The sequence below is a fragment of the Salmo trutta genome, chromosome 16, assembly GCF_901001165.1.
Source record: "Salmo trutta chromosome 16, fSalTru1.1, whole genome shotgun sequence".
NCBI classification, from domain to species: Eukaryota; Metazoa; Chordata; class Actinopteri; order Salmoniformes; family Salmonidae; genus Salmo; species Salmo trutta.
The window spans coordinates 54,827,508-54,855,420 of record NC_042972.1 but is presented as its reverse complement, the minus strand read 5'-3'; the positions used below and the strand labels follow the sequence as shown (position 1 = coordinate 54,855,420).

Sequence of the window (27,913 nt, the reverse complement as noted above, 5' to 3'; positions counted from 1 at the left end):
AACTTGTTTTCAACTGGCCTACCTGGTTAAATAAAGGTGAAATAAAATAAAAACTTCCAGAAGGACAACCATCTCTTCAGGGGAACTTGGCCCCCTACCTGACCTTGGCCGTTCTCCCCCAATTGCTCAGTTTGGCTGGGTGGCCAGCTCTAGGAAGAGTCTTGGTGGTTTCAAACTTAAAAATTATGGAGGTCACGGTGTTCTTGGGGACCTTCAATGCTGCAGAAACCTTTTGGTACCCTTCCCAAATCAAATACAATTTTATTGGTAACATAGCAGATGCTTTATTTACCTTTAACTAGGCAAGTCAGTTAAAAACAAATTCTTATTTTCAATGACGGCCTAGGAACAGTGGGTTAACTGCCTTGTTCAGGGGCAGAACGACAGATTTTTACCTTGTCAGCTCGGGGATTCGATCTTGCAACCCAAAATAATGCGAGTGTAGCGAAATGCTCGTGCTTCTAGTTCCGACAGTGCAGTAATATCTAACAAGTAATCTAACAATTCCCAACAACTACCTAATATACACAAATCTAAAAGGAGTGAATGAGAATATGTACATATCAATTATTGGATGAGCTATGGCCGAGAGGCATAGGCAAGTTGCAATAGATGGTATAAAATGCAGTATATACACATATGTGATGTAAGATATGTAAACATTATTAAAGTGGTATTGTTTAAAGTGATCCATTTATTAAAGTAGGCAGCCACCTCTCTGAGTTAGTTTAGCAGTCTGATGGCCTTGAGATTGAAAAACAGCTTCTTTCTCTTGGTTCCAGCTTCGGTGCACCTGTCCTGACCTCGCCTTCTGGATGGTAGCGGTGTGAACAGGCAGTGGCTCGGGTGGTTGATGTCCTTGATCTTTTTGGCCTTCCTGTGACATCGGGTGCTGTAGGAGTCATGGAGGGCAGGTAGTTTTCCCCCGGTGATGCGTTGTGCAGACTGCACCACCCTCTGGAGAGCCTTGCCGTTGAGGGCAGTGCAGTTGCCGTACCAGGCTGTGATACAGTCAGACAGGATGCTCTCGATTGTGCATCTGTAAAAGTTTGCCAGGGTTTTGGGTAACAAGCCATATTTCTTCAGCCTCCTGAGGTTTAAGAGGCCTTCTTCGCCACACTGTCTGTGTGGGTGGACCATTTCAGTTTGTCTGTGATGTGTACGCCGAGTAACTTAAAACTTTCCACCTTCTCAACTGCTGACCCTTCGATGTGGATAGGGGGGTGCTCCCTCTGCGGTTTCCTGAAGTCCACGATCATCTCCTTTGTTTTGTTGACGTTGAGTGAGATGTTGTTTTCCTGACACCACACTTCGAGTGCCCTCACCTCCTCTCTGTAGGCCGTCTTGTCGTTTTTGGTAATCCAGCCCACTACCGTTGTGTCATCTGCAAACTTGATGATTGAGTTGGAGGCGTGCATGGCCACACAGTCATGGGTGAACCGGGAGTACAGGAGGAGGCTGAGCACGCACCCTTGTGGGGCCCCAGTGTTGAGGGTCAGCGAAGTGGAGATGTTGTTTCCTACCTTCACATGTGCCTCAACACAATCCTGTCTCGTAGCTCTACGGACAATTCCTTCGACCTCATGGATTGGTTTTTGCTCTGCCATGCACTGCCAACTGCGGAACCTTATATAGACAGGTGTGTGCGTTTCCAAATCCTGTCCAATCAAGTTGTAGAAACCTCTCAAGGATGGTCAATGGAAACAGGACGCACCTGAGCCTCATAACAAAGGGTCAGAATACTTACCGTAAATTCCGGACTATAAGCCGCAACTTTTTTCCCAGCTTTGAACCTCGCGGCTTAAGCAATGACGCGGCTAATATATGGATTTTTCCCGCTTTCAATTAAAAAAAAAAAAACACATTCTGTGAAGTGCTCAGTTTTTTGGCGGCATGAAGCTTTCATTACACCAATGAAATTGCCGAATGGGTTAAGGTCAAACAACTTTTTTGTTTACTGTTTAGATTAAATCGAGCGCTCTCAAACTTCCCATCATTCTGATTACGGTAGTCATTTTGTCACCCTCATCATGGCAAAGACACGGAGAAATGCATATGATGCAGCTTTCAAGTTGAAGGCGATTGATCTGGCTGTTGGAAAAGGAAACAGAGCTGCTGCATGGGAGCTTGGTCTTAATGAGTCGATGATAAGACTTTGGAAACAGCAGCGTGAGGAATTGACTCAGTGCAAAAAGACAACTAAAGCTTACTGCTAATTTTTTATTTTTTGTTACAAGCCATGTTTCGTTAAAGCCTATTTATTTTTGTTACAAGCCGTGTTTCGTTAAAGCCTATTTATTTTTGTTACAAGCCGTGTTTCGTTAAAGCCTATTTATTTTTGTTACAAGCTGTGTTTCGCCTGTGTAAAGTTAATTTGTTTCAATGTACCGGTAGGCACCTGCGGCTTATTTATGTTCAAAATATATATATTTTTTAAATTCAGTGGGTGCGGCTTATATTCAGGTGCGCTTAATAGTCCGGAAATTACGGTATGTAATTTATTTTTTCAAAAACATCTAAAAACCTGTTTTCACTGCCATTATGTGTGTATTATGTGTGCATTATTGTGTGTAGATTGATGAGGAACATTTTTTGTTTTATCCATTTTAGAATAAGGCTGTAATGTAACAAAATGTGGAAAAAGTGAAGGGGTCTGAATACATTCTGAACGTACTCTATCATAGTACATTATTACCTGTCATGTTGTAGTGCATCCAGTTCAGCATGATCTCTGGGGCGCGGTACCACCTGGTTGCTACGTAACCCGTCATCTCATCATCAGTGTGTCTCGCCAGACCAAAGTCCAGGATCTGATGGATAGAAAAAGAGAGGGCAAAAGTGAGTGTGTGTATGCATGTGTGTGCACGAGAGAGAAAGAGAGATGGTTGTGTGTATGCACCAAAAGGTGTGGACTCAAGTCACATGACCTGGACTCGAGTCTGACTTGAGTTACAAATTTCATAACTTCAGACTTAACTTGATAGAAAATAAAATGACTTGAACTTGGAGCCTAAAGACTCGGGACTCGACTTGAACTGGCAACAGACAAACAGAGAACACAGGTATAAATACACAGGGGATAATGGGGAAGATGCGCAACACCTGGAGTGGGGTGGAGACAATCACAAAGACAGGTGAAACAGATCAGGGTGTGACAGTTATACCCTGTAGGGTCCGGATATATACCTGGTTAGGTTACCAGATTAGGAAAAACTCTGGGCCCAAGGGAAAACAATTTGCCCCACCACTCTGGGACCTGTTGTTCCACCTCGGACTGATTTGCTGTACAGCTATAGGATCGGGTGCAGTGCAAATGTAAAATTGTAGGGAGAGAGGACTGCCATAAATAAATATGCAGCTCCAAAAAATGTTGGTGATCAAAAATATTAACTGTTTACGTTGCAAGCTCATCAGCAATGGGGCATCAAGCAATAATTACTAGCATAGACCTACTGGTCTTTTGGTATGGCATTCCTTGACATTTACCATTGACTTATGAAGCTTGCATTTGGAATTTGTTGTAAACATTAATTAGGACAATCAAAATATGTTGTAGACAAAATAATGAAAAGGGCTGTCTGATAGTCTCAATAAATAGAAAAATATTTATTGTTGAACAACACATTGCATGTATCGATAACTTTTTTACTTGACTTGAAAAAAACGTATGACTCCACTTGCTCTTAGAATGCACGGCTTGGCCTTGACTCGAGACTCGAACCGTTCTACTTGGGACTCAACTTGATACTCGAACCTTGCTTGTGACTCGAATAATACTGACTTCATCCCACCTCTGGTATTTACAGTGCTTTTAGAAAAAGTGTTCATACCACTTATTCCACATTTTGTTGTGTTAGAGCCTGAATTTTCACACAACACCCCATAATGACAAAGTGAAAACATGTATTTTTTGTTGCTGTTTGTTTTGTATTCACACGCCTGAGTCAATACTTTGTAGAAGCACATTTGGTAGAGATTACAGCTGTGAGTATTTCTGGGTAAGTCTCTAAGAGCTTTCCACACCTGGATTATGCAACATTTGCTTCAAGCGCTGTCAAATTAGTTGTTGATCATTGCTAGACAACCATTTTCAGGTCTTGACATTGAAATCTATTTGGAAATCTATCTAAACTGTAACTTGAGCCCTGTCTTCTTGGTAAGAAACTCCAGTGTAGATTTGGCCTTGGGTTTTAGGTTATTGTCCTGCGGAAAGGTGAATTCATCTCCCAGTGTCTGGTCGAACGCAGGCTCAGTAATTTGTTGTATTGGATTTGCCCCAAACATAATACTTTGCATTCAGGACAAAATGTTAATTTCTTTACCATATTTTTTTGGTATTACTTTAGTGCCTTGTTGCAAACAGGATGCACGTCGTTTAATATTTGTATTCTGTACAGGCTTCCTTATTTTCACTCTGCCAATTAGGTTAATATTGTGGAGTAACTATGTTGTTGATCCATCCTCAGTTTTCTCCTATCACAGCCATTAAACTCTGTAACTGTTTTAAAGTCACCATTGGCCTCATGGTGAAATCCCTGAGCGGTTTCCTTCCTCTCTGGCAACGGAGTTAGGAAGGACTACTGTACTTTGTAGTGGCTGGGTATATTGATACACCACCCAAAGTGTAATTAACGACTTCACCATGCGCAAAAGGGTATTCGATGTTTGCATTTATTTTTATCCATCAACCAATAGGTGCTCTTCTTTGAAAGGCATTGGAAAACCTCCCTGGTCTTTGTGGTTGAATCTGTGTTGGAAATTTACTGCTTGACTGAGGGACGATACAGATAATGGTATGTGTGGTACAGAGTAGAGGTCGACCGATTAATCGGCATGGCAATCGGCATTTTTGGACGCTGATTATGGCCGATTACATTGCATTCCACGAGGAAACTGCATGGCAGGCTGACCACCTGTTACGCGAGTGCAGAAAGGAGCCAAGGTAAGTTGCTAGCTAGCATTAAACTTACATAAAAAACAATCAAACTACACATGGCTGATGAAATTACTAGGTTAACTAGTAAGGTTGCATATAATCAATTTCATTTATCATCGAATCACAGCCTACATCGCCAAACGGGGGATGATTAACAAAAGCGCATTTGCGAAAAAAGCAATCGTTGCACGAATGTACCTAACCATAAACATCAATGCCTTTTTTAAAATCAATACACAGAAGTATATATTTTTTAAAACCTGCATATTTAGTTAAAATAAATTAATGCTAGCAGGCAATATTAACTAGGGAAATTGTGTCACTTCTCTTGCTTTCATTGCATGCAGAGTCAGGGTATATGCAACAGTTTGGGCCGCCTGGCTCGTTGCGAACTAATTTGCCAGAATTGTACATAATTATGACATAACATTGAAGGTTGTGCAATGTAACAGCAATATTTAGACTTAGGGTTGTCGCCCGTTCGATAAAATACAGAACGGTTCCGTATTTCACTGAAAGAATAAACGTTTTGTTTTCTAAATGATAGTTTCTGGATTTGACCATATTAATGACCAACGGCTCGTATTTCTGTGTTTATTATATTATAATTAAGTCCATGGTTTGATAGAGCAGTCTGACTGAGCTGTGGTAGGCGGCAGCAGGTTTGTAAGCATTCATTCAAACTTTACTGCGTTTGCCAGCAGCTCTTAGCAATGCTTGCTTCACAGCGCTGTTTATGACTTCAAGCCTATCAACTCCTGAGGTTAGGCTGGCAATACTAAAGTGCCTATTAGAACATCCAATAGTAAAAGGTATATGAAATACATATGGTATAGAGAGAAATAGTCAACGCGTTATAATTCCTATAATAACTACAACCTAAAACTTCTTAACTGGGAATATTGAAGAACTAGGAATATTGAACCACCAGCTTTCATATGTTCTCATGTTCTGAGCAAGGAACTTAAACATTAGCTTTTTTACATGGCACATATTGCACTTTTACTTTCTTCTCCAACACTGTGTTTTTGCATTATTTAAACCGAATTGAGCATGTTTCATTATTTATTTGAGCCAAAATAGATTTTATTTATGTATTATATTAAGTTAAAATAAAAGTTTCATTGTTAATTCAGTATTGTTGTAATTGTCATTATTACAAATAAATGGTGTTTATATATATATATATATAAAAAATGGCTGATTAATCGGTATCAGCTTTTCTGGTCTTCCAATAAATCGGTATCGGCATTGAAAAATCATAAATCGGTCGTCCTCTAGTACAGAGACGAGGTAGTCATTCAAAAATCATGTTAAACACCATTATTGCATGCAACTTATTATGTGACTAGTTATGAACATTTTTACTCCTGAACTTATTTAGACTTGCCATTAAAATGGGGTTTGAATACTTAACTCAAGACATTTTAGCATTTCATTGTGAAAATTTCAAAAAACATAATTCCACTTTGACATTATGGGGTATTGTGTGTAGGCTAATGACAAATATTTAATCCATTTTAAATTCAGGCAGTAACAACAAAATGTGGAAAAAGTCAAGGGGTGTGAATACTTTCTGAAGGCACTGTGTGTGTGTGTGTGTGTGTGTGTGTGTGTGTGTGTGTGTGTGTGTGTGTGCGTGCGCATTAATGTTTTGGGGATTGACCCTTTATTTAACTAGGCAAGTCAGTTAAAAACAAATTCCTATTTACAACGACGGCCTACCCCGGCCAAACCCGGACGACGCTAGGCCAACTGTGCGCCGCCCTATGGGACTCCCAATCACGGCCGGATGTAACACAGCCTGGATTCGAACTAGGGACTGTAGTGAAATCTTTTGCACTGAGATGCAGTGCCTTAGACCGCTGCGCCACTCAGGAGCAAATACAGTGCCTTAAGAAAGTATTCACACCCCTTGACTTTTCCCACATTTTGTTACGTTACAGTCTTATTCTGAAATGGATTAAATAAAAAATGGTTGAAGTTGGAAACCCCCAAGACTCTTCCTAGAGCTGGCCGCCCGGCCAAACGGGGGAGAAGGGCCTTGGTCAGGGAGCTGACCAATAACCCAATGGTCACTCTGACAGAGCTCTAGTGTTCCTCTGTGGCGACGGGAGAAACTTCTAGAAGGACAACCATCCCTGCAACACTCCACTAATCAGGCATTTATGGTAGGGTGGCCACACAGAAGCCACTCCTCAGTAAAAGGCACATGACAGCCAGCTTGGAGTTTGCCAAAAGGCAAATAAAGACTCTCAGACCATGAGAAACAAGATTGTCTGGTCTGATGAAACCAAGATTGAACTCTTTGGCCTGAATGCCAAGCGTCACATCTGGAGGAATCCTGGCACCATCCCTATGGTGAAGCATGGTGGAGGCAGCATCATGCTGTGGGGATGTTTTTCAGCAGCAGGGACTGTGAGACTAGTCAGGATTGAAGCAAAGATGAAGGGAGCTAAGTACATAGACATCCTTGATGAAAACCTGCTCCAGAGCGCTCGGGACCTCAGACTGGGTCGAATATTCACCTTCCAACAGGACAACAACCCTAATCACACAGCCAAGACAACGCAGGAATGGGTCAGTTCATTGGGTCAGTTACTGAAAGGTTACTGGATCGAATCCCCAAACTGACAAGATAAAAATCTGTCGTTCTGCCCCTGAGCAAGACAATTAACCCACTGTTCTCAATATATATATATATATATATATAGAGAACAGTTTTATATATATACATATATACATATATACATATAATATATATATATATATATATATATATATATATATATATATATATATTGCTCAAAAAAATAAAGGGAACACTTAAACAACACATCCTAGATCTGAATGAAAGAAATAATCTTATTAAATACTTTTTTCTTTACATAGTTGAATGTGCTGACAACAAAATCACACAAAAATAATCAATGGAAATCCAATTTATCAACCCATGGAGGTCTGGATTTGGAGTCACACTCAAAATTAAAGTGGAAAACCACACTACAGGCTGATCCAACGTTGATGCAATGTCCTTAAAACAATTCAAAATGAGGCTCAGTAGTGTGTGTGGCCTCCACGTGCCTGTATGACCTCCGTACAACGCCTGGGCATGCTCCTGATGAGGTGGCGGATGGTCTCCTGAGGGATCTGCTCCCAGACCTGGACTAAAGCATCCGCCAACTCCTGGACAGTCTGTGGTGCAACGTGGCGTTGGTGGATGGAGCGAGACATGATGTCCCAGATGTGCTCAATTGGATTCAGGTCTGGGGAACGGGCGGGCCAGTCCATAGCATCAATGCCTTCCTCTTGCAGGAACTGCTGATGCACTCCAGCCACATGAGGTCTAGCATTGTCTTGCATTAGGAGGAACCCAGGGCCAACCGCACCAGCATATGGTCTCACAAGGGGTCTGAGGATCTCATCTCGGTACCTAATGGCAGTCAGGCTACCTCTGGCGAGCACATGGAGGGCTGTGCGGCCCCCCAAAGAAATGCCACCCCACACCATGACTGACCCACCGCCAAACCGGTCATACTGGAGGATGTTGCAGGCAGCAGAACGTTCTCCACGGCGTCTCTAGACTCTGTCACGTCTGTCACGTGCTCAGTGTGAACCTGCTTTCATCTGTGAAGAGCACAGGGCGCCAGTGGCGAATTTGCCAATCTTAGTATTCTCTGGCAAATGCCAAACGTCCTGCACGGTGTTGGGCTGTAAGCACAAGCCCCACCTGTGGATGTCGGGCGCTCTTACCACTCTCATGGAGTCTGTTTCTGACCGTTTGAGCAGACATGCACATTTGTGGAGGTCATTTTGCAGGGCTCTGGCAGTGCTTCTCCTGCTCCTCCTTGCACAAAGGCGGAGGTAGCGGTCCTGCTGCTGGGTTGTTGCCCTCCTACGGCCTCCTCCACGTCTCCTGATGTACTGGCCTGTCTCCTGGTAGCGCCTCCATGCTTTGGACACTACGCTGACAGACACAGCAAACCTTCTTGCCACAGCTCGCATTGATGTGCCATCCTGGATGAGCTGCACTACCTGAGCCACTTGTGTGGGTTGTAGACTCCGTCTCATGCTACCACTAGAGTGAAAGCACTGCCAGCATTCAAAAGTGACCAAAACATCAGCCAGGAAGCATAGGAACTGAGAAGTGGTCTGTGGTCCCCACCTGCAGAACCACTCCTTTATTGGGGGTGTCTTGCTAATTGCCTATAATTTCCACCTGTTGTCTATTCCATTTGCACAACAGCATGTGAAATGTATTGTCAATCAGTGTTGCTTCCTAAGTGGACAGTTTGATTTCACAGAAGTGTGATTGACTTGGAGTTACATTGTGTTGTTTAAGTGTTCCCTTTATTTTTTTGAGCAGTGTATATTTATATTTGAGATTCTTCAAAGTAGCCACCCTTTGCCTTGATGACAGCTTTGCACACACTTGGTATTCTCTCAACCAGCTTCACTTTGAATGCTTTTACAACAATCTTGAAGGAGTTCCCACATATGCTGAGCACTTGTTGGCTGCTTTTCCTTCACTCTGCGGTCCAACTCATCCCAAACCATCTCAATTTGGTTGAGGTTGGGGGATTGTGGAGGCCAGGTCATCTGATGCAGCACTCCATCACTCTCTGTCTTGGTCAAAAAGCCCTTACACAGCCTAGAGGTGTGTTGAGTCATTGCACCCAAGTTTAATTCTCCTGGCAAAGATAACTAGGTTTTTGGCTAAAATGTACAATGTAAAGTTCATGATGCCGTTGTCCTTAACAAGGGCCCCAGGACCAGTGGACGCAAAATAGCCCCATAACAGCAAAGATCCACCACCATATTTTACAGTACGGATGAGTATTTTCTGCATATGCATTGTTCTTTCAAAGGCCAAACCCACCACTGGTGTGCGTGGCCAAATACGTATATTTTCATGTCATATATGACCATAGCACTGGTTCCAATCCAAGTGCCAATGCCGTTTAGCAAACTCCAAGCAGTGCTATGCTTAGATGAAATGATAAAGCCCACCACGTCAGGCGTGCATTTTCACCAGTCTGAACGAAATATCTAACAACTGTAATTTTAGTTATACTGTATGCTTCATGTTGGTGACTGTCGTGTTGAAAATACTCTATAAAATAAAATCTCTTACTAGCTGGAGAGGAGAAGCAGTTCAGGGTAGGTGAACTATCCCTTTTAGTTAGGCAGACTGGTATAACAGATCGAAAAACGTTCTCACCTTGAGCTCACAGTCCTCATTCACTGCCAAGTTACTGGGCTTCAGATCCTGTGGAGGGGAAGGAGAGAGGATAGGCAGGTATTGAGTATGCACTAACACTGTCAGATAATCCTATTTCCACCCTCCACCCCATGCAAGCATCTTGACGTAAAGATTGATGTACAGTACCAGTCAAACGTTTGGACACACCTACTCATTCAAGGGTTTTTCTTTATTTAAAAAAAATCATTATTTTCTACATTGTAGAATAACAGTGAAGACATCAAAACTATGAAATAACACATACGGAATCATGTAGTAACCCAAAAAAATTGTTAAACCATCAAAATACATTTGGGATTTGAGATTCTTCAAAGTAGCCACCCTTTGCCTTGATGACAGCATTGCACACTCTTGGCACTATTATTCCACAATGTAGAAAATAGTAAATAAAAGAAAAACCCTTGAATGAGTAGGTGTGTCCAAACTTTTGACAGATACTGTAAGTTTGATGTAACTTACTCTGTGGATGATGTCTGCTGAATGGATATACTGCAAAACAGAAGCAGACAACTATTTACAACTGCATACCTATGAATACCTATACCTGCTCCTACAGTGAGGGAAAATATATTTGATCCCCTGCTGATTGTGTACGTTTGCCCACTGACAAAGAAATTCAGTCTATAATTTTAATGGTAGGTTTATTTGAACAGTGAGAGACAGAACAACAAAAAAATCCAGAAAAATGCATGTCAAAAATGTTAGAAATTGATTTGCATTTTAATGAGGGAATATAAGTATTTGACCCCCTCTCAATCAGAAAGATTTCTGGCTCCCAGGTGTCTTTAAAACAGGTAACAAACTGAGATTAGGAGCACACTCTTAAAGGGAGTGCTCCTAATCTCAGTTTGTTACCTGTACAAAAGACACCTGTCCACAGAAGCAATCAATCAATCAGATTCCAAACTCTCCACCATGGCCAAGACCAAAGAGCTCTCCAAGGATTTCAGGGACAAGATTGTAGACCTACACAAGGCTGGAATGGGCTACAAGACCATCGCCAAGCAACTTGGTGAGAAGGTGACAACAGTTGGTGAGATTATTCGCAAATGGAAGAAACACAAAAGAACTGTCAATCTCCCTCGGCCTGGGGCTCCATGCAAGATCTCACCTTGTGGAGTTGCAATGATCATGAGAACGGGGAGGAATCAGCCCAGAACTACACGGGAGGATCTTGTCAATGATCAAGGCAGCTGGGACCATAGTCACCAAGAAAACAATTGGTAACACACTATGTCGTGAAGGACTGAAATCCTGCAGCGCCCGCAAGGTCCCCCTGCTCAAGAAAGCACATATACATGCCTGTCTGAAGTTTGCCAATGAACATCTGAATGATTCAGAGGACAACTGGGTGAGTGTGTTGTGGTCAGATGAGACCAAAATGGAGCTCTTTGGCATCAACTCACCGTAATTGGAGGAGGAGGAATGCTGCCTATAACCCCAAGAACACCATCCCCACCATCAAACATGGAGGTGGAAACATTATGCTTTGGGGGTGTTTTTCTGCTAAGGGGACAGGTCAACTTCCCCGCATCAAAGGGACGATGGACGGGGCCATGTACCGTCAAATCTTGGGTGAGAACCTTCCCTCAGCCAGGGCATTGAAAATGGGTCGTGGGTGGGTATTCCAGCATGACAATGACCCAAAACACACAGCCAAGGCAACAAAGGAGTGGCTCAAGAAGAAGCACATTAAGGTCCTGGAGTGGCCTAGCCAGTCTCCAGACCTTAATCCCATAGAAAATCTGTGGAGGGAGCTGAAGGTTCGAGTTGCCAAACGTCAGCCTCAAAACCTTAATGACTTGGAGAAGATCTGCAAAGAGGAGTGGGACAAAATCCCTCCTGAGATGTGTGCAAACCTGGTGGCCAACTACAAGAAATGTCTGACCTTTGTGATTCCCAACAAGGGTTTTGCCCCAAGTACTAAGTAATGTTTTGCAGAGGGGTCAAATACTTATTTCCCTCATTAAAATGCTAATCATTTTATAACATTTTTGACATGCGTTATTCTGGATTTTTTTGTTGTTATTCTGTCTCTCACTGTTCAAATAAACCTACCATTAAAATTATAGACTGATTATTTCTTTGTCAGTGGGCAAACATACAAAATCAGCAGGGGATCAAATACTTTTTTCCACTCACTGTATGAAAACACACACACACACACACACACACACACACACACACACACACCTTGAGACCCCGGAGGATCTGGTATATGAGGAACTGAACGTGGTCGTCCGTCAGTTTCTGACACTTGACAATATTGTTGAGGTCCGCCCCCATCAGGTGGGTCACCAGGTACCTGCCAATCACAACACATTTTGATTAGAATTTGATTTGAATTATTCACTCTCATTTTAAGCCTCATCAAGAGTGCATTTAATCTTGCTTATTCACAACGTTTGGCATGTCCATGGCTCAGACATTAAAGACATAATGCAATTTCAAGTGAATTCGTAAAGTATTCAGACCCTTTTACTTATTCCACATTTTGTTACGTTACAGCCTTATTCTAAAATGGATTACATTCATATTTTTCCTCCTCAATCTACACACAACAACCCCATAATGACAAAGCGAAAACAGGTTTTTAGACTTTCTCGCAAATGTATTCAAAATAAAAAACAGATACCTTATTTACATTAGTATTCAGACCCTTGGCTATGAAACTTGAGCTCAGGTAGATCCTGTTTCCATTGATCCTTCTTGAGAAGTTTCTACAACGTGATTGGCATCCACCTGTGGTAAATTCAATTCATTGGACATGATTTGGAAAGGCACACACCTGTCTATATAAAAGGTCCCACAGTTGACAGTGCATGTCAGAGCAAAAACCAAGCCATGAGGTCGAAGGAATTTTCTCGGAGCTCTACGGACATGATTGTGTCGAGGCACAGATCTGGGGAAGGACACCAAAACAGCATTGAAGGTTCCCAAGAACACAGTTGCCTCCATCATTCTTAAACAGAAGACGTTTGGAACCACCATGACTCTTCCTAGAGCTGGCCGCCCGGCCAAAACTGAGCAATCGGGGGAGAAGGGCCATGGTCAGGGAGCTGACCAAGAATCCGATGGTCTCTCTGATAGAGCTCCAGTGTTCCTCTGTGGAGATGGGAGAACATTCCAGAAGGGCAACCATCTCTGCAGCACTCCACAAATCAGGCCTTTATGGTAGAGTGGCCAGACAGAAGCCACTCCTCAGTAAAAGGCACATGACTGCCAGCTTGGACTTTGCCAAAGGGCACCTAAAGACTCAGACCATGACAAACAAGATTGTCTGGTCTGATGAAACCAAGATTGAACTCTTTGGCCTGAATGCCAAGCGTCACATCTGGAGGAAACCTGGCACCATCCCTACGGTGAAGCATGATGGTGGCAGCATCATGCTGTGGGGATGTTTTTCAGCGGCAGGGACTAGGAGACTAGTCAGGATCGAGGGAAAGATGAATGGAGCAAAGTGCAAAGAGATCCTTGACAAAAACCTGCTCCAGAGCGCTCAGGATCTCAGACTGGGGCGAGGGTTTACCTTCCAACAGGACAAGGACCCTAAGCACATAGCCAAGACCACGCAAGAGTGGCTTCGGGACAAGTCTCTGAATGTCCTTGAGTGGCCCAGCCAGAGCCCGGAATTGAATCCAATCAAACATCTCTGGAGAGACCTGAAAATAGCTGTACAGTGACGCTCCACATCCAACCTGACAGAGCTTGAGAGAATCTGCAGAGAAGAATGGTAGAAACTCCCCAAATACAGGTGTGCCAAGCTTGTAGAGGTATACCCAAGAAGACTAAGCTGTAATTGCTGCCAAAAGGTGCTCCAACAAAGTACTGAGTCAAGGGTCTGAATACTTATGTAAATGTGATATTTCAGCTTTTTATTTTGAATAACGTGCAACATTTTCCAAAAACTTTTTTTCTTTGTCATTATAGGGTATTGTGTGTAGATTACTGAGGATTGTTTATTTAATCCATTTTAGAATAAGGCTGTAGCAAAATGTGGCAAAAGTCAAGGGGTCTGAATACTTTCCGAATGCACTGTAGAGTAGGCCTAGCCTCTAGATCACAGCGAATGCTACGTTTAACAATATATTTCCATATTGAAGTCATGCAATTAGACTTCTTACAATGTGAACTTAGCAGAGATGGGATAGGCTGACATACATTTTGTTATTTTGTTTCTGTAGGTTATTTAACAAATTAGGCTACAACGGACTAACATTCGAATTGGAGTTGATGACAACGCAATTCGTAAAATACTGTAAAATACACAACTTGAAGCAACCACATATTTAGCCATGGAGCACTTTCTGATTGGCCAGTGAGGGGGTCAAGCACATCTACAACGTATTTATTCATCAAAACCCAGGGCTTGCACACCGCCAGCATCTGTGCCCATAATTCCGTTTGTGAAAATAGCAAAATATTTGACACACCCCCAAACCTATGGTGCTACCACCAGCACTTAGATGTACCATTGCATTAAGTTTGTTAAAATGGAGCCCACAGTATCGGCAAAAATAATATCGCAATATTCTACTGTTAGCTTGGGTAGTATACTGTATAAACTGTATACCGGGGTATTTGGAAAAAGCCACGGGATGGTTTTTCAATATCGTCCAAAGTTCTTCAATACATTTGAATATTTGTAGCTACTTAAGTTATTACCTTGCAGTCAACTTGTGCAGATTGTGTTCTTCATTTCACCGGTCACATTATTTGAAATGATTAAGCTTTACGGTAGATCAACAAAACAGTTGAGCCAGTCACTGTGCTTGTTCGTAAATAGCACAACAGGAGAAAGCAAGCTGCTGAGTCCATAGCGTTCTATGTCTATTGGAGAGTCTCTCTGTGTGGCGTGCATGAGGTGATAAAGTTATACTTGTACGCAATTCACAACTAAATGTTTGCCATCAGATATCTTATAACGGCTTCCTGCCAGAAGACAAAGAGCTCTGGATGAGTTATTTTTTTCCCTGTGCTTCCTACTAGCGTTTTTTTCCCCCTCAGTTCTTCTCCCATCTGCTCCATGTACACATGCTGCTCTTCCTTCAGAAAAAGCATGCATCACAACTTTGTTCATTTTCACAATTTATCTCGTTCACTTTCGCTTGTAGCTATGCTTGTATAACTTTATGAGCTGGATTTGCAATAGGTTTGTCAGTTTTCGCTCGTTAGCATTTAGCTAACAGCGTCTATGTGATTTCGTTATTAGTATGTGCTAATTTTGTTAGCATTCCGGTAACGGAGGCCCAATGGGCTTTTATTGTGTTTTTAGTGCCCACTTTAGTGTGCTATGCTGGTAATACCACAAATCCCGGTATGAGAGAAGGACAGTACAACAATATGAAAATCTGGAACTGCCCAAGTCTACCGTATCGATTCCCCCCCCCCATAACATACATTTGCATGTGTTCTGCTAGGCAACTTGAACTCCAATACAACAGCTATTAGAAATGCCATAGCGAGGGATTTAGAAATGGCGAGCGAGAGAGAGAACAAGAAAGATGTTACTCACACATCGTTGAACTCCTCTAGGCTGGTAGCGGGCGTAAACACATCCAACAGGCCAATCACCTGACAGAAAGAGGATGTCAAAGGTTAGACAACATTCTAAATACAACAGACACAACTCACATTGCAAACACAACTCATACTACAAAAAAAGCTCACACTACAGACTAAACAATAACAAACACAACATGTGGTCTTCTTCCAACTGCTAAAATCCCTCAGGGTGATTGAGGCAAGGTGCAGAGTGCACAAACAGAGGAGAATGGTTTATGCATTTGTCTTTGTGCAAAGAAAAGTAGAGACTTCTTAGTGTGAGACTGTGCTACCGCCCGTTGTCCTTGACATGGTCTTTTACTGTGTTTAATAACCATCAGATAAAAGGTCGCTTTGACAACCAACGACATCACGTTTCATCAAACAAAGTTTATGGATTTTTGGATGCAGTCATGGCAGGTCGTTCTAAAGCTTTGGAACAGAGCCTAAACCACTGTTCTGCTCTCAACACAGGACAGACAGTACGCAGTGACAGTCAGGGCTCTGTGACACAGGCTAATGCACTCATAGTTTGTGTGTGTGTGTGTGTGTGTGTGTCTTGTGTTGCTGTTAACACAGGAGAAAGTGATGACTGAGCTCTTTACAGGAAATCATGCCGAATACAAGAAACAGAAAGAGAGAGCCAGAGGGAGAGAGATGGGCAGAGAACGAGAGGAAGAGAGAACAAGGGAATGAGAGGGAAAAGGAGAGAGAACGAGAGGGAGGGAGAGAGAGGGAGATTGAACGATAGGGAGAGAGAACGAGAGCCGGGGTGACCGAGAGGGAGAGTGAATGAGAGGGAAAGAGGCATAGAGAAAGAAGAGCTAGCATGCAGGCACTGTGTGGGTGGCTAGAGAGGAGTTGAGGAGAGCGGACAGAGGGAGGAAGCAGACATCTGTGCCAGACCCAGTGTGCCCCCCTCTAGAGAAACTGACTGATGTGGGAGGGTGTCATAACACCACGACTCGACACTGTCCACACGCAGGGCAGAGCCCTCTGCGATTGGTGGACTCTAGCCAAAACAAAAAGTGATTGGCTGAGTCAGGCTTTCCAAAAAACATAGCCTGCAGTGTAACCAGGCAACAGCGGGGAAATTCACTCAGAGAATAAGTGGGTCAAGACTCAAGAGCTGTGATCAAACTGACACATGTATCTACTCTACTGCTCCCTTACCTGCTGCTAAGCGCTAACTGTTACCTGAACTCAAAAGAGACATTAACAACTCAAACCCACACACTATCTGTGGCAGGTGTATCCTGCTGTTGCCTGCAGTTGAGTTACCTAAAGTCACAGAGAGATTACATTTAGATTTTGAAAAGACCTGATGCACAATCCCCACTGTCAGCATTGTCAGATCAAGATGAATTTATTGCCATTTGCCACACACAACCACCGTTCGCCACACACAACCACCGTTCGCCACACACAACCACCGTTCGCCACACACAACCACCGTTTGCCACACACAACCACCGTTTGGTGGCATTTGCTTTCGGTGCAGCAGCATGGTAACTCTTAAGTTAGACTCTGGGTCAAACCCCCGATCATCTTCAACTTGACCACGACACACAGCAGTTAACCTAGTGTGTTCAGCTTCACCACCACTGAATCATTCAGTGAAACCCCACACCCCTGAAGGAAGAGATTTGCTGCAGTGTTGTTTACACCACTGGTTTATGCAGCGTTAACTTCCCCTTCACACCACAAGCATAACAGGCATAATATCGGATGTAACCAGTGGTTGTAAGGGTGAAGTGTTGGGTTTGCAGCACCATACCACCGTGAGAGTGAAATCAGTGAGCAGGACTGATGTTTGAAGAAGCGGTGAGGGGCTTCTTCACTTCCTACAACTTAACTCTCCTATAGTGACTCAATGTTAGAGAGGGGATGTGACCATAGAATTAGAACAACTAGAATATTCTAACATTTCCACTTAAGTCAAGGTACTCTGGTGGGTGGCCAACTGAACTAAATGACGATCGCCCCGTAGCACTCACTTCTGTCATCATGAAGTGCTTCGAGAGGCTAGTTAAAGATCATATCACCTCTAACTTACCCGACACCCACTTCAATTTGCTTTCCACCCCAATAGATCCACAGACGATACAATAGCCATCGCACTGCACACTGCCCTATACCATCTGGACAAGAGGAATACCTACGTCAGAATGCTGTTCATTGACTATAGCTCAGCATTTAATATCATAGTACCCTCCAAGCTCATCATTAAGCTCATGGCCCTGGGTCTGAACCTTGCCCTGTGCAACTGGGTCCTGGACATCCTGATGGGCCTTCCCCAGGTGGTGAATGTAGGAAACAACCCCTCCACTTCGCTGATCCTTAACACAGGGGCCCCACAAGGGTGCGTTCTCAGCCCCGTCCTGTACTCCCTGTTCACCCATGACTGCGTGGCCACGCACGCCTCCATCTCAATCATCAAGTTTGCAGACGACACAACAGTAGTAGGCCTGATTACAAACAATGACGAGACAGCCTACAGGAAGGAAGTGAGGGCCCTGGCAGAGTGGGGCCAGGAAAATAACCTCTCTCTCTCAACGTCAACAAAACTAAGGAGCTGATCATGGACTTCAGGAAACAGCAGAGGGAGAACGCTCCTGTCCACATCGACGGGACCACAGTAGAGAAGGTGGAAAGCTTCAAGTTCCTCGGCGTACACATCACTAACAATCTGAAATAGTCCACCCACACAGACAATGTGGTGAAGAAGGCGCAACAGTGCCTCTTCAACCTCAGGAGGCTGCAGAAATTCAGCTTGGCCCCTATGACCCTCAGAAACTTTTACAGATGCACAATTGAGATCATCCTGTCGGGCTGTATCACCGCCAGTATGGCAACTGCACTGGCCGCAACCGCAGGGCTCTCCAGAGAGTGGTGCGGTCTGTCCAACGCATCACCGGGGACACACTGCCTGCCCTTCAGGTCATCAGCACCTGATGTCACAGGAAGGCCAAAAAGATCATCAAGGTCATCAACCACCTGAGCCACGGCCTGTTCACCCCACTATCATTCAGAAGGCGAGGACAGTACAGGTGCATCAAAGCTGGGACCGAGAAACAGCTTCTATCTTAAGGCCATAATGTTAAATAGCCATCACTAACCGGCTACCACCTGGCTACACAACCCTGCACCTTAGAGGCTGTTGCCCTATATACATAGACATGGAATCACTGGCCACTTTAATAATGGAACACTAGTCACTTTAATAATGTCTACATACATATGAGATAAGTAAAGAAGTATCTACTGTAATCTATTCTATTGTATTTAGTCAATACCACTCCGACATTGCTCGTCCTAATATTTATATATTTCTTAATTCCATTCTTTTACATTTGTGTATTGTTGTCAATTGTTAGATACTACTGCAATGTTGGAGCTAGGAACACAAGCATTTCGCTACACCCGCAATAACATCTGCTAAATGTGTGTATGTGACCAATACAATTTGACTTGATATTAAATGTTTTGGACCAAAGGGCCAGGGGCCTTTTGTCGGTTCAAGTGAATATTGTTCTATGGATGTGACACTGACCTGTTGATCACTCAGAGAGAAGCTCCAGTACACTGTTACAACAGGAGCTGGAGGATCATATAAAAACACATACTTCGTCCACTTGACTCCCTTCGCACACACAAGAACAGACACGTCTACTCCATCTGCTCTTTAGATTAAGCGATAGCAATCAATAGCCTTTCATAACACACAGATACAGTACCACAGTCAGTAACTCTCACTCTGAGGTCAGGTCAGCTTGCCCCAGAGTGGAGGCAGATGGCGGCCACACACACACACACACACACCAGATTTTTCAGAAAACCCAGTTGGAGGATTATTGGAACTTGAATAAGCAGGGAGGGAATCCTCTGGGCTCAAACTGGGACTCGTGAAAAATCCAGTAACTTTTGCAAAGTTGGACTGATAGATCAGTAAAAGGTCAAGGAAAGGTTAACTCACACGCTCCGGGAGGTGTGTGTGGACGGGGTTAACTCACGTTCTCGTGTTTCATGTGTTTGAGGAGTCGTAGTTCTCTGTAGGTCCTCTTAGCGTGGATGATGGACTGGAACGGCCTCGACAGCTTCTTCACCGCGATCTTCAGCCCCGACTTCACGTCATACGACGAGCTGCGCAGTGTCAAAGAGCACACACACACACACCAAGAGATACCTTACACCTTGGTAATTCTAACATCATATCACATGTATAATATTACTGATATAACATGACATTCCTGTTATCACAGTAATGACGTTAGATCAATAATTCAACACTACATTTCTCTTATTTCGATTGTATGCTACTTTCAACCACAAATTGAAATAAACAATTATTAAAATGTAATATTGTGTGAAGTGGTCCTTGGGACCTGGAGAGGCGCTGTACACAAAGGTGTTTTATTAAACATCATGATCGTTGTAGCCTCGGGCATTTTGCAGTGCTCCGTATCAATGCTGTAGCCCTCCCTTCCTGCAGCATGTAACACAGCACAGTTAGGGTGAATCTGAAGCAAGGCAACGGTACACATGTCGTCCCCCACGAATGACGCAGTGCATCATTTGACTTCGATACCGATACCAGGCTTAGTATCACGATACTCGGTACCGTCGCGATACCTGAACGTTACCGCAGCAAAAAAAAGAAGGCGTATTAGCCAAAGTCACAGTCAAAATGGCACTTGATCCAGACAGATCCTTTGAGATCAATATATCATTACATTTGAAATGTTTGATGTCAATTTTTCTGAGACACCCTTGTGTGCATTAATGAATCAATTACACAACCAATTTGACTTTGTTCTAACCAATCTACATAAAAACATAACAGTTATAATTTACTTAAAATGGTAAGTCTCTGTTGATAAACTGGGTAAATAAAGATGTAGCCTAAGCCAATTTACAATAGAGGTGAATGCATACTCAATAGGAGTGTGTGCATGCATTGAGGTGTATGGAGCTTGTTTTGGCTGATTTCAGGGGGCTACAGAAGGAAAAACAAATCTGTTTCCCTTCCATTTGAGACTTATTTTATTGTACTGATCAACAACATTTGCATAGAAGAAGCAATCTCTTATAAAAGTGCACGCTGTCGCAGCCCTAATGATGTCATTCACACACACGGACAGAGAGACGTGACTGATGCAAGGGAGACGAAGTGAATTAATAAAGTTTTGGCAATGACTACGGTTTTTGGTGACACTCAGCTTTGAAATAAGGATATTTTGCATTATTGTTTGCATTTTATGACAAACAAAGTACTAGGGTAGTGAATTGATGTTAGCTTCAGCTGTGAGCTAGCAAGGAAAGTTATCCTACAAAGCTGGAAGCTACCTGTATTTTCTTGCATTGTAAAGTGTTCTAGTAATGGACATTGTTTTGAGAACAGTAATTAACAGTCGCAACATTTCTACATGCTGTGTCGCATTAGTCGAGTGTGTTAACTTCTGTGCAGCATGAGGGGGGAGCTAACATGTTGCAGCACACACCCCCAGTGAGTGCAGCGGTTCCTCAGGACAGGCTAGAGCTAGCATTGAGTAAGTGTAGCAGGCACGGTGCGCTCACGCTCTAAAGGGGACATCAGCTGTGCTGATAGACAGACTTGATCCTCTCAAATCAGTAGATGACGTCAGACACATTTGATAGAATTACTGAAAATAACAAATTCTAGTACCGAACAGTTTCAAGTTCTGGTATTGAAAAGGTACAAAAGTTTCAGTATACCGTGCAACACTATTAATTCGTGTTTTTTTCTTATGGGAAACATTTTGCCCATGAGGGTCTGTATATACAGTGCCTTCAAAGTATTCACACCCCTTTACTTTTCACATTTTGTTGTGTTACGAAGTCATTTTTTTGTCAGCGATCTACACAAAATACTTTTAATGTCAAAGTGGAAGAACATTTATATACTTTTTTATGAATGGGAACAAAAACACTAAAATATCTCATTCACATAAGTATTCACACCACTGAGTCAATACATGCCAGAATCACCTTTGGCAGTGATCAGAGCTGTGCGTCTTTCTGGATAAGGCAAAGAGCTTTGCCCACCTGGGTTTCACAATATTTGCCAAGCTCTGTCAAGTTGGTTGTTTATCATTGCTAGACAGCCATTTTCAAGTCTCTCAATAGATTTTCAACTAGATTTAAGTCCAAACTGTAACTAGGCCACTCAGGAACATTCAATGTCATCTTGGTAAGCAACTCAAGTGCATATTTGGCGTTGTGTTTTAGGTTATTGTCCTATTGAAAGGTGAATTTGTCTCCCAGTGTCTGTTGAAAAGGATTAGACAACCAGGTTTTCCTCTAGGATTTTGCCTTTGCTTAGCTCTACACCTTTTCTATTTATCGTAAAAAAACTCCTTAGTCCTTGCCGATGACAAGCATACCCATAACATGATGCAGCCACCACCATTCTTAAAAATATGAAGAGTGGTACTCAGTGATGTGTTGGATTTGCCCCAAACAAATAGCTTTGTATTTGGGGATTTTTTGTTGTTGTTGTTATATTCCACATTTTTTGCAGTACTACTTTAGTGCCTTATTGCAAACAGGATGCATGTTTTGGAACATTCTTATTCTGTACATGCTTCCTTCTTTTCACTCAGTCATTTAGGTTAGTATTGTGGAGTAACTACAAAGTTGTTGATCCATCCTCAGGTTATCACCTATCACAGCCATTAAACTCTGTAACTGTTTTAAAGACACCATTGGCCTCATGGTGCAATCCTTCAGTGGTGTCCTTCCTCTCCAGCAACTGAGTTAGGAAGGGTGCCTGTATCTTTGTAGTGACTGGGTGTATTGATACACCATCCAAAGTGTAAAACAAATGACAGCACAGTAAAGCTGACTGTTCTTAGTAAACTGATTGAGAGAATTGTGTTTGAAACAAATACAATGGCATTTTTTAAAGAACAAGTTACTTACTGACTTTCAGCATGCATATAGGGAAGGGCACTCAACTTGTACTGCACTGACTTAGATGACTGATGATTGGCTAAAATAAATGGATAATCAGATGATAGTTGGAGCTGTATTGTTAGATTTCAGTGCAGCTTTTGATGCTATTGATCATCACTTATTATTGAAAAAAAACACTTGTTATGGCTTTACGTCACCCATCATCACATGGTTGGAGAGTTATTTATCCAATTGAACTCAGAGAGTATTCTTCAATGGAAGCTTCTCTAACATCAGAAATGTACAGTGCGGTATTCCCCAGGGCAGTTGCCTTGGGAAGTTACTCTTCTCTATATTTACAAGTTATTTGCCACTTGTCTTACAAGCTAAAATGACTATGTATGCTGATGATTGCACACTACCCATCAGCACTTAGAGCCAGTGAGCTCCCTGAGACTCTCAGCAAGGAGTTACAGTCAGTGTTAGAATGGGTAATGAACAATAAACTGGCCTTAAATACATCTAAAACCAAAAGCACTGTATTTGGTTCAAAGCATTCTCTTAGACCTAAACCTCAACTGGAGTTGTGTATAAAAGGTGTGACCATGGAACAAGTTGAAGAATCTGAACTCCTAGGAGTAACACTGGCTGTTCAGCTAATATGGTCAAGTCATATTGACAAAGTTGTTGTGAAGATGGGGAGAGGCATGTCTGTTATAAAATTATGTTACGCGGTTTTTTTATTACACAACTGTACTAGTTGTTCAGGCTTTGGTCCCAACTTGATTAATGGCGGGTAATATGATCAGGTGCAGCAAAGTAAGACCTATGAAAGCCGCAGCTGGTTCAAAACAAAGCAGCACGCCTTGCCCTTAACTGCACACACAGAACGAACATCAACAACATGCATGATAGTCTTTCACGGTTGAGGAGAAATTGACTACTTGCCTTCTAGTCTTTGTGTGTTGAAAATGCCTAACCAGTTGTATAGCCTATCTGCATACACTTCAGGCATACATACCCCACCAGACCCACCACTATGGGTTTCTTCACAGTACCAAACCAAAAACAGATTTAATGCGTCACATTATATATAGTCATGTCATCGTGGAATGATCTGACACCAGTGGTTACTCAGGCAAACAGCTAGTTTAGCTTTAAAAAACAAATAAAAACATATTGTATCACAGTGCCTCTCCTCTTTCTAAAGACCTAATTTAACTGTACTGTATATAAGAATATGTACAGTCCCAGTCAAATGTTTAGACACACCTACTCATTCAAGGGTTTTTCTTTATTTTCTACCTTGTAGAATAATAGTGAAGACATCAAAACTATGAAATAACACATATGGAATCATGTAGTAACCAAAAAGTGTTAAACAAATCAAAACCCTTGAATGAGTAGGTGTGTCCAAACTTGACTGGTACTGTATATATGAATAGTGTGTAAATATTATTTTTGTTGTCTCTTGGTGTCTTCCCTATATATACACTTTTTTTAAATTGTATTATTATTTCATGTATCATTATCTTATGTCGTTCTTGTCTATTACTGTTCTGTACTTTGTAATGTATTTGTACATTTTATGTGGACCATAAGAAGAGTAGCTGCTGCATGTGCAGTAGTTAATGGGGATCCTGATAAACTACTACGTGTAAAGTTTACCAACCAAATACCAAGGGATAAGGAAGCAAGTTCCTACGAAGTCAGATACGTATAGAAGCTGGTTTCCACTCAGAGAGTAAACTTGTTACCACATCTACATATGGTCTTGTCAAAGAAGGCAAACTTCTCCGTGGTCATCTTAGTACCATTGTTTTGTTATGTATTATAAATTCATTTGTGTAAGTTTGGGTTAGCGGCTGGCTCTGAGGGCACTGCATACCATAGCACTCCCCACTGTACCACCACCTAAAGCAAACTGCTCTAATGAGGCCGAGGCAAGATCTGTTTACACATCTTTATAAACTTCATATTTTACTAATTATTAACTGTCTATGAACTACCTTTAATAAAACATTTACAACCCCCCCCCCCTTAAAATATCTTAAAGTAAAGTCTTACCAATATATATTATTAATAACTCTGAACACTCTTCGCATAAACACTCTTCGCATAAACACTCTTCGCATGGAACTCCTGAGTGGCTTCCACATTCTAAGAACCAATTCTAACAGAGCAGGAATAGAGTGAGGGCTGTGATGGGAGTGGTTTTCTCAAAAAGGCTTGGAATGACAGATGGGGTAGAATCTAGAATCCCTAACATGGTGCTTTACATTCCTTTATCAGGCAGAGTTCACACTGAGGACTGGGAGGGAGGGACTGCCTGGTGGCAGGAACAAATACATACATTAACTCTGACCGACTGGCTGAAAGGTTGGCATACCAGCTTGTCTTTCTTTGCAGTCCTGCTGGGCATATGATAAGATCCATTCGCCGTATCAAGGACCACTTTAACATGATATGTTAGACATTTCTCCAGGCGATGTGAGATCTGATCATCTGAGTAGCGGGACTGCAGAAAATAAAACCTAGAACGCAGCCACTGACTGACTGACTTCCCTGAACAACTGTCTGACTGACTGGCCGGGCAACCGACTGACTGCAGACAGGACTACAGGAACTGACTCATGGAATAGCCAAGACAACTGGAAGGACGGACTGTGCGTCCCAAATGGCACCCTATTCCCTACATAGCGCACTACTTGACCATATGACTCTGGTCAAAAGTAGTGCACCATCTATAGTGCCATTTCAGGCACATATCTAGTCTATTAATACCCCACTACTCTCCCATTATACAGTACTGCACTGCCGCTCTCTCTCAACGTTGCTTTTCTCTCAACAATGTCAACGCACTCTCAAAGTATGTTTCACTGCACCGCCCAGGAAGGTACAGTACTTAGGCCTATAGAGTATACTCTGAGAGCACTGAGCAGTGTAGTCCTATGACAACATTTTAGCTCATGCCTGCCAGCACTATAAGTCTAATTTAGCCTACTGCAGTGTCCCACAATTTACTGCAACTGCACTGTCCAGGAGACCAGAGTGAGACGCAGCGGCTCATCAATATTTGGCTATAATACAGAGACAGAAGTTCAGAGCTTTCAACCGCTGACCCTAACTTAACATTAACCCTTACCGCTACCCTTACCACTAACACTAAACGCAAATTGAAGTACAAAGAGCTCATATATTTTTTGCTCACTTTCTGATGATCAGTGGTATAAAGTACTTAAGTAAAAACACTTTAAAGTATTACTTAAGTCGTTTTTTGGGGTAACTTTTACTTTACTACATTCCTAAAGAAAATAAGGTACTTTTTACACAATTTCCCCTGACACCCAAAAGTACACATTACATTTTGAATGGCTAGCAGGAAAGGAAAATTGTCAAAATCATGTACTTATCAAGAGAACAACCCTGGTCATCCCTATTGCCTCTGATCTGGCAGACTCACTAAACACAAATTCTTCAATTGTAAATTATGTCTGAGTTTTGGAGTGTGCCCCTTGCTATCCGTAAAAAAAACCTCAAAAACAACGATGCCGTCTGGTTTGCTTAATATAAGGAATTTGAAATTATTTATACTTTTAGACTTTTACTCAAGTAGTATTTTACTGGGTGACTTCCACTTTTACTTGAGTCATTTTCTATTAAAAAGGTATCTTTACTTTTACTCATGACAATTGGGTACTTTTTCCACCACTGCTGATGATATTGCCATTGTCACCTTTGTCCTTTCTAGCATGGCCATCTTATGACAAAAGGATCAATTCATCACTTTCCAACCGAAAAGCAAAATGATGCATCAACAGCTGCTACTGTACAAAACAACTTAACAGTGAGACGCACACTTAGCATGTCCAGAAGAATAACTACTCTCACAGGACAGGAGCGGCTGTGTTATAATTACATTATAATGAAGTCTTCTTATCAAAGGGACCTTGAGGAGACTACAGCAAGATGAGTCAACCGAAAGGGAGCTGAAGAGACTAGGCTACCTAATCTCGCAGCGATGACTCAGTGTACACACACAATGGGAAAAGATGACATCATTCCAGACTCATCGCCGGCAGGGCAGCAGATGCCTATAGAATAGAACGCTCACTACTCTACTGACTGGGGAGGTGGGGCCGCTTTCTGCCCGGCAACCACGTGACTTTCTATCCGTCACACTGCCTGCTGGCCTGGCTTAGAGTGCGCTACTAGAACATGCAGGAATGTAAAGGGAGCAAGGGGCTATTGGGCACAAGGTGATGTAACTAGAAACTTCCGTACAGTTTCAGTCACTTCCTGATTACATTCAGATGTAAGCATAATGATTTAGCCAAGTTCAAGCAACATCATGTGGGGCAAATCGAATACCCACCCCGTATGCCTAGCCTACATTGTTATCATCATGCATAAAATGTTTTTCATTCAGTAGCCTAATCATGATCATGCATGCCAAAGACGTCACATTATGCCACATTTCGATTCGGAATAGGCACAAGAACCATACACCGTCGGGTTTCTACAACTGACAGATGATGCATTAGCGTTGTTGTTTATGTGCTGTTGGTAGCGTCGGCAAGCCTTCTGTGCGTAACCATTGTCATAGCGCGACGATTCAACCTGCATTCAGTTGAGGTTCCTTGCTATCTGGGATCCTTGGAACATCCAACTCTGACGTCACCCCACTGAAGTTGAAATTGAAAATGATTAAGGTAAGGGTTAGGGATAGAGTTTAGGGTAGGGACAAGCATCGTGTAGGAGTGACACCACCTGTTGGAAGACAATGCTCACTGACAGCACTGGGGCACTGCGTCCCCACTGATAAGTAGGCTTCTGCATAAACATCGATATCAATCTGCACCATAAACACTTCCTCAAAAACAATTTCAATGGTGCCTTTTTGTTTACTTGAGAGGCAGTAGTGAATAGGCGACTGAAGTCTTTCGTCTAGATTGTTAAATTCTCGTAAATGAAAAAGCTAGCTAATCTATTTTTGTATACAGGATGTTGTTCACCAGGAAAAACTTCCCGGGAGGTACTTTTTTTTTCTATCTGCACAAAAACAAAGATAAATCTCATGTTTGAAAGACAGTCAGACCCGAGCCACTCAGAAGAGTGCGTAGCACAGCGATCAGGTTACAGTAACCTAATTTTTACACTGACCGACACTTTGTAGGCAGCTATTGTAAAATGCTGAGAAACAAAGTATCCCCTGGCCTGATTTTGTGATTTGAAACATTGCTACACTCTGCAAT

At 42.5% G+C, this 27,913-nt stretch overlaps 1 protein-coding gene across 1 annotated transcript in view; it reads right to left on the bottom strand.

Annotated features, from left to right (window-relative positions):
• LOC115151057 (mitogen-activated protein kinase 14A-like) overlaps positions 1 to 27,913 on the bottom strand; it is a 39,785-nt gene that overhangs the window by 6,771 nt on the left and 5,101 nt on the right. Inside the window, exons 2-7 of the mRNA XM_029695003.1 lie at positions 19,757 to 19,886; positions 15,715 to 15,773; positions 12,393 to 12,504; positions 10,659 to 10,688; positions 10,158 to 10,205; positions 2,696 to 2,810 (exon numbers count right to left, since the gene is read on the bottom strand). Coding sequence (XP_029550863.1) covers positions 2,696 to 2,810; positions 10,158 to 10,205; positions 10,659 to 10,688; positions 12,393 to 12,504; positions 15,715 to 15,773; positions 19,757 to 19,886 — 494 coding nt within the window. The remainder of the gene's footprint in view (positions 1 to 2,695; positions 2,811 to 10,157; positions 10,206 to 10,658; positions 10,689 to 12,392; positions 12,505 to 15,714; positions 15,774 to 19,756; positions 19,887 to 27,913) is intronic.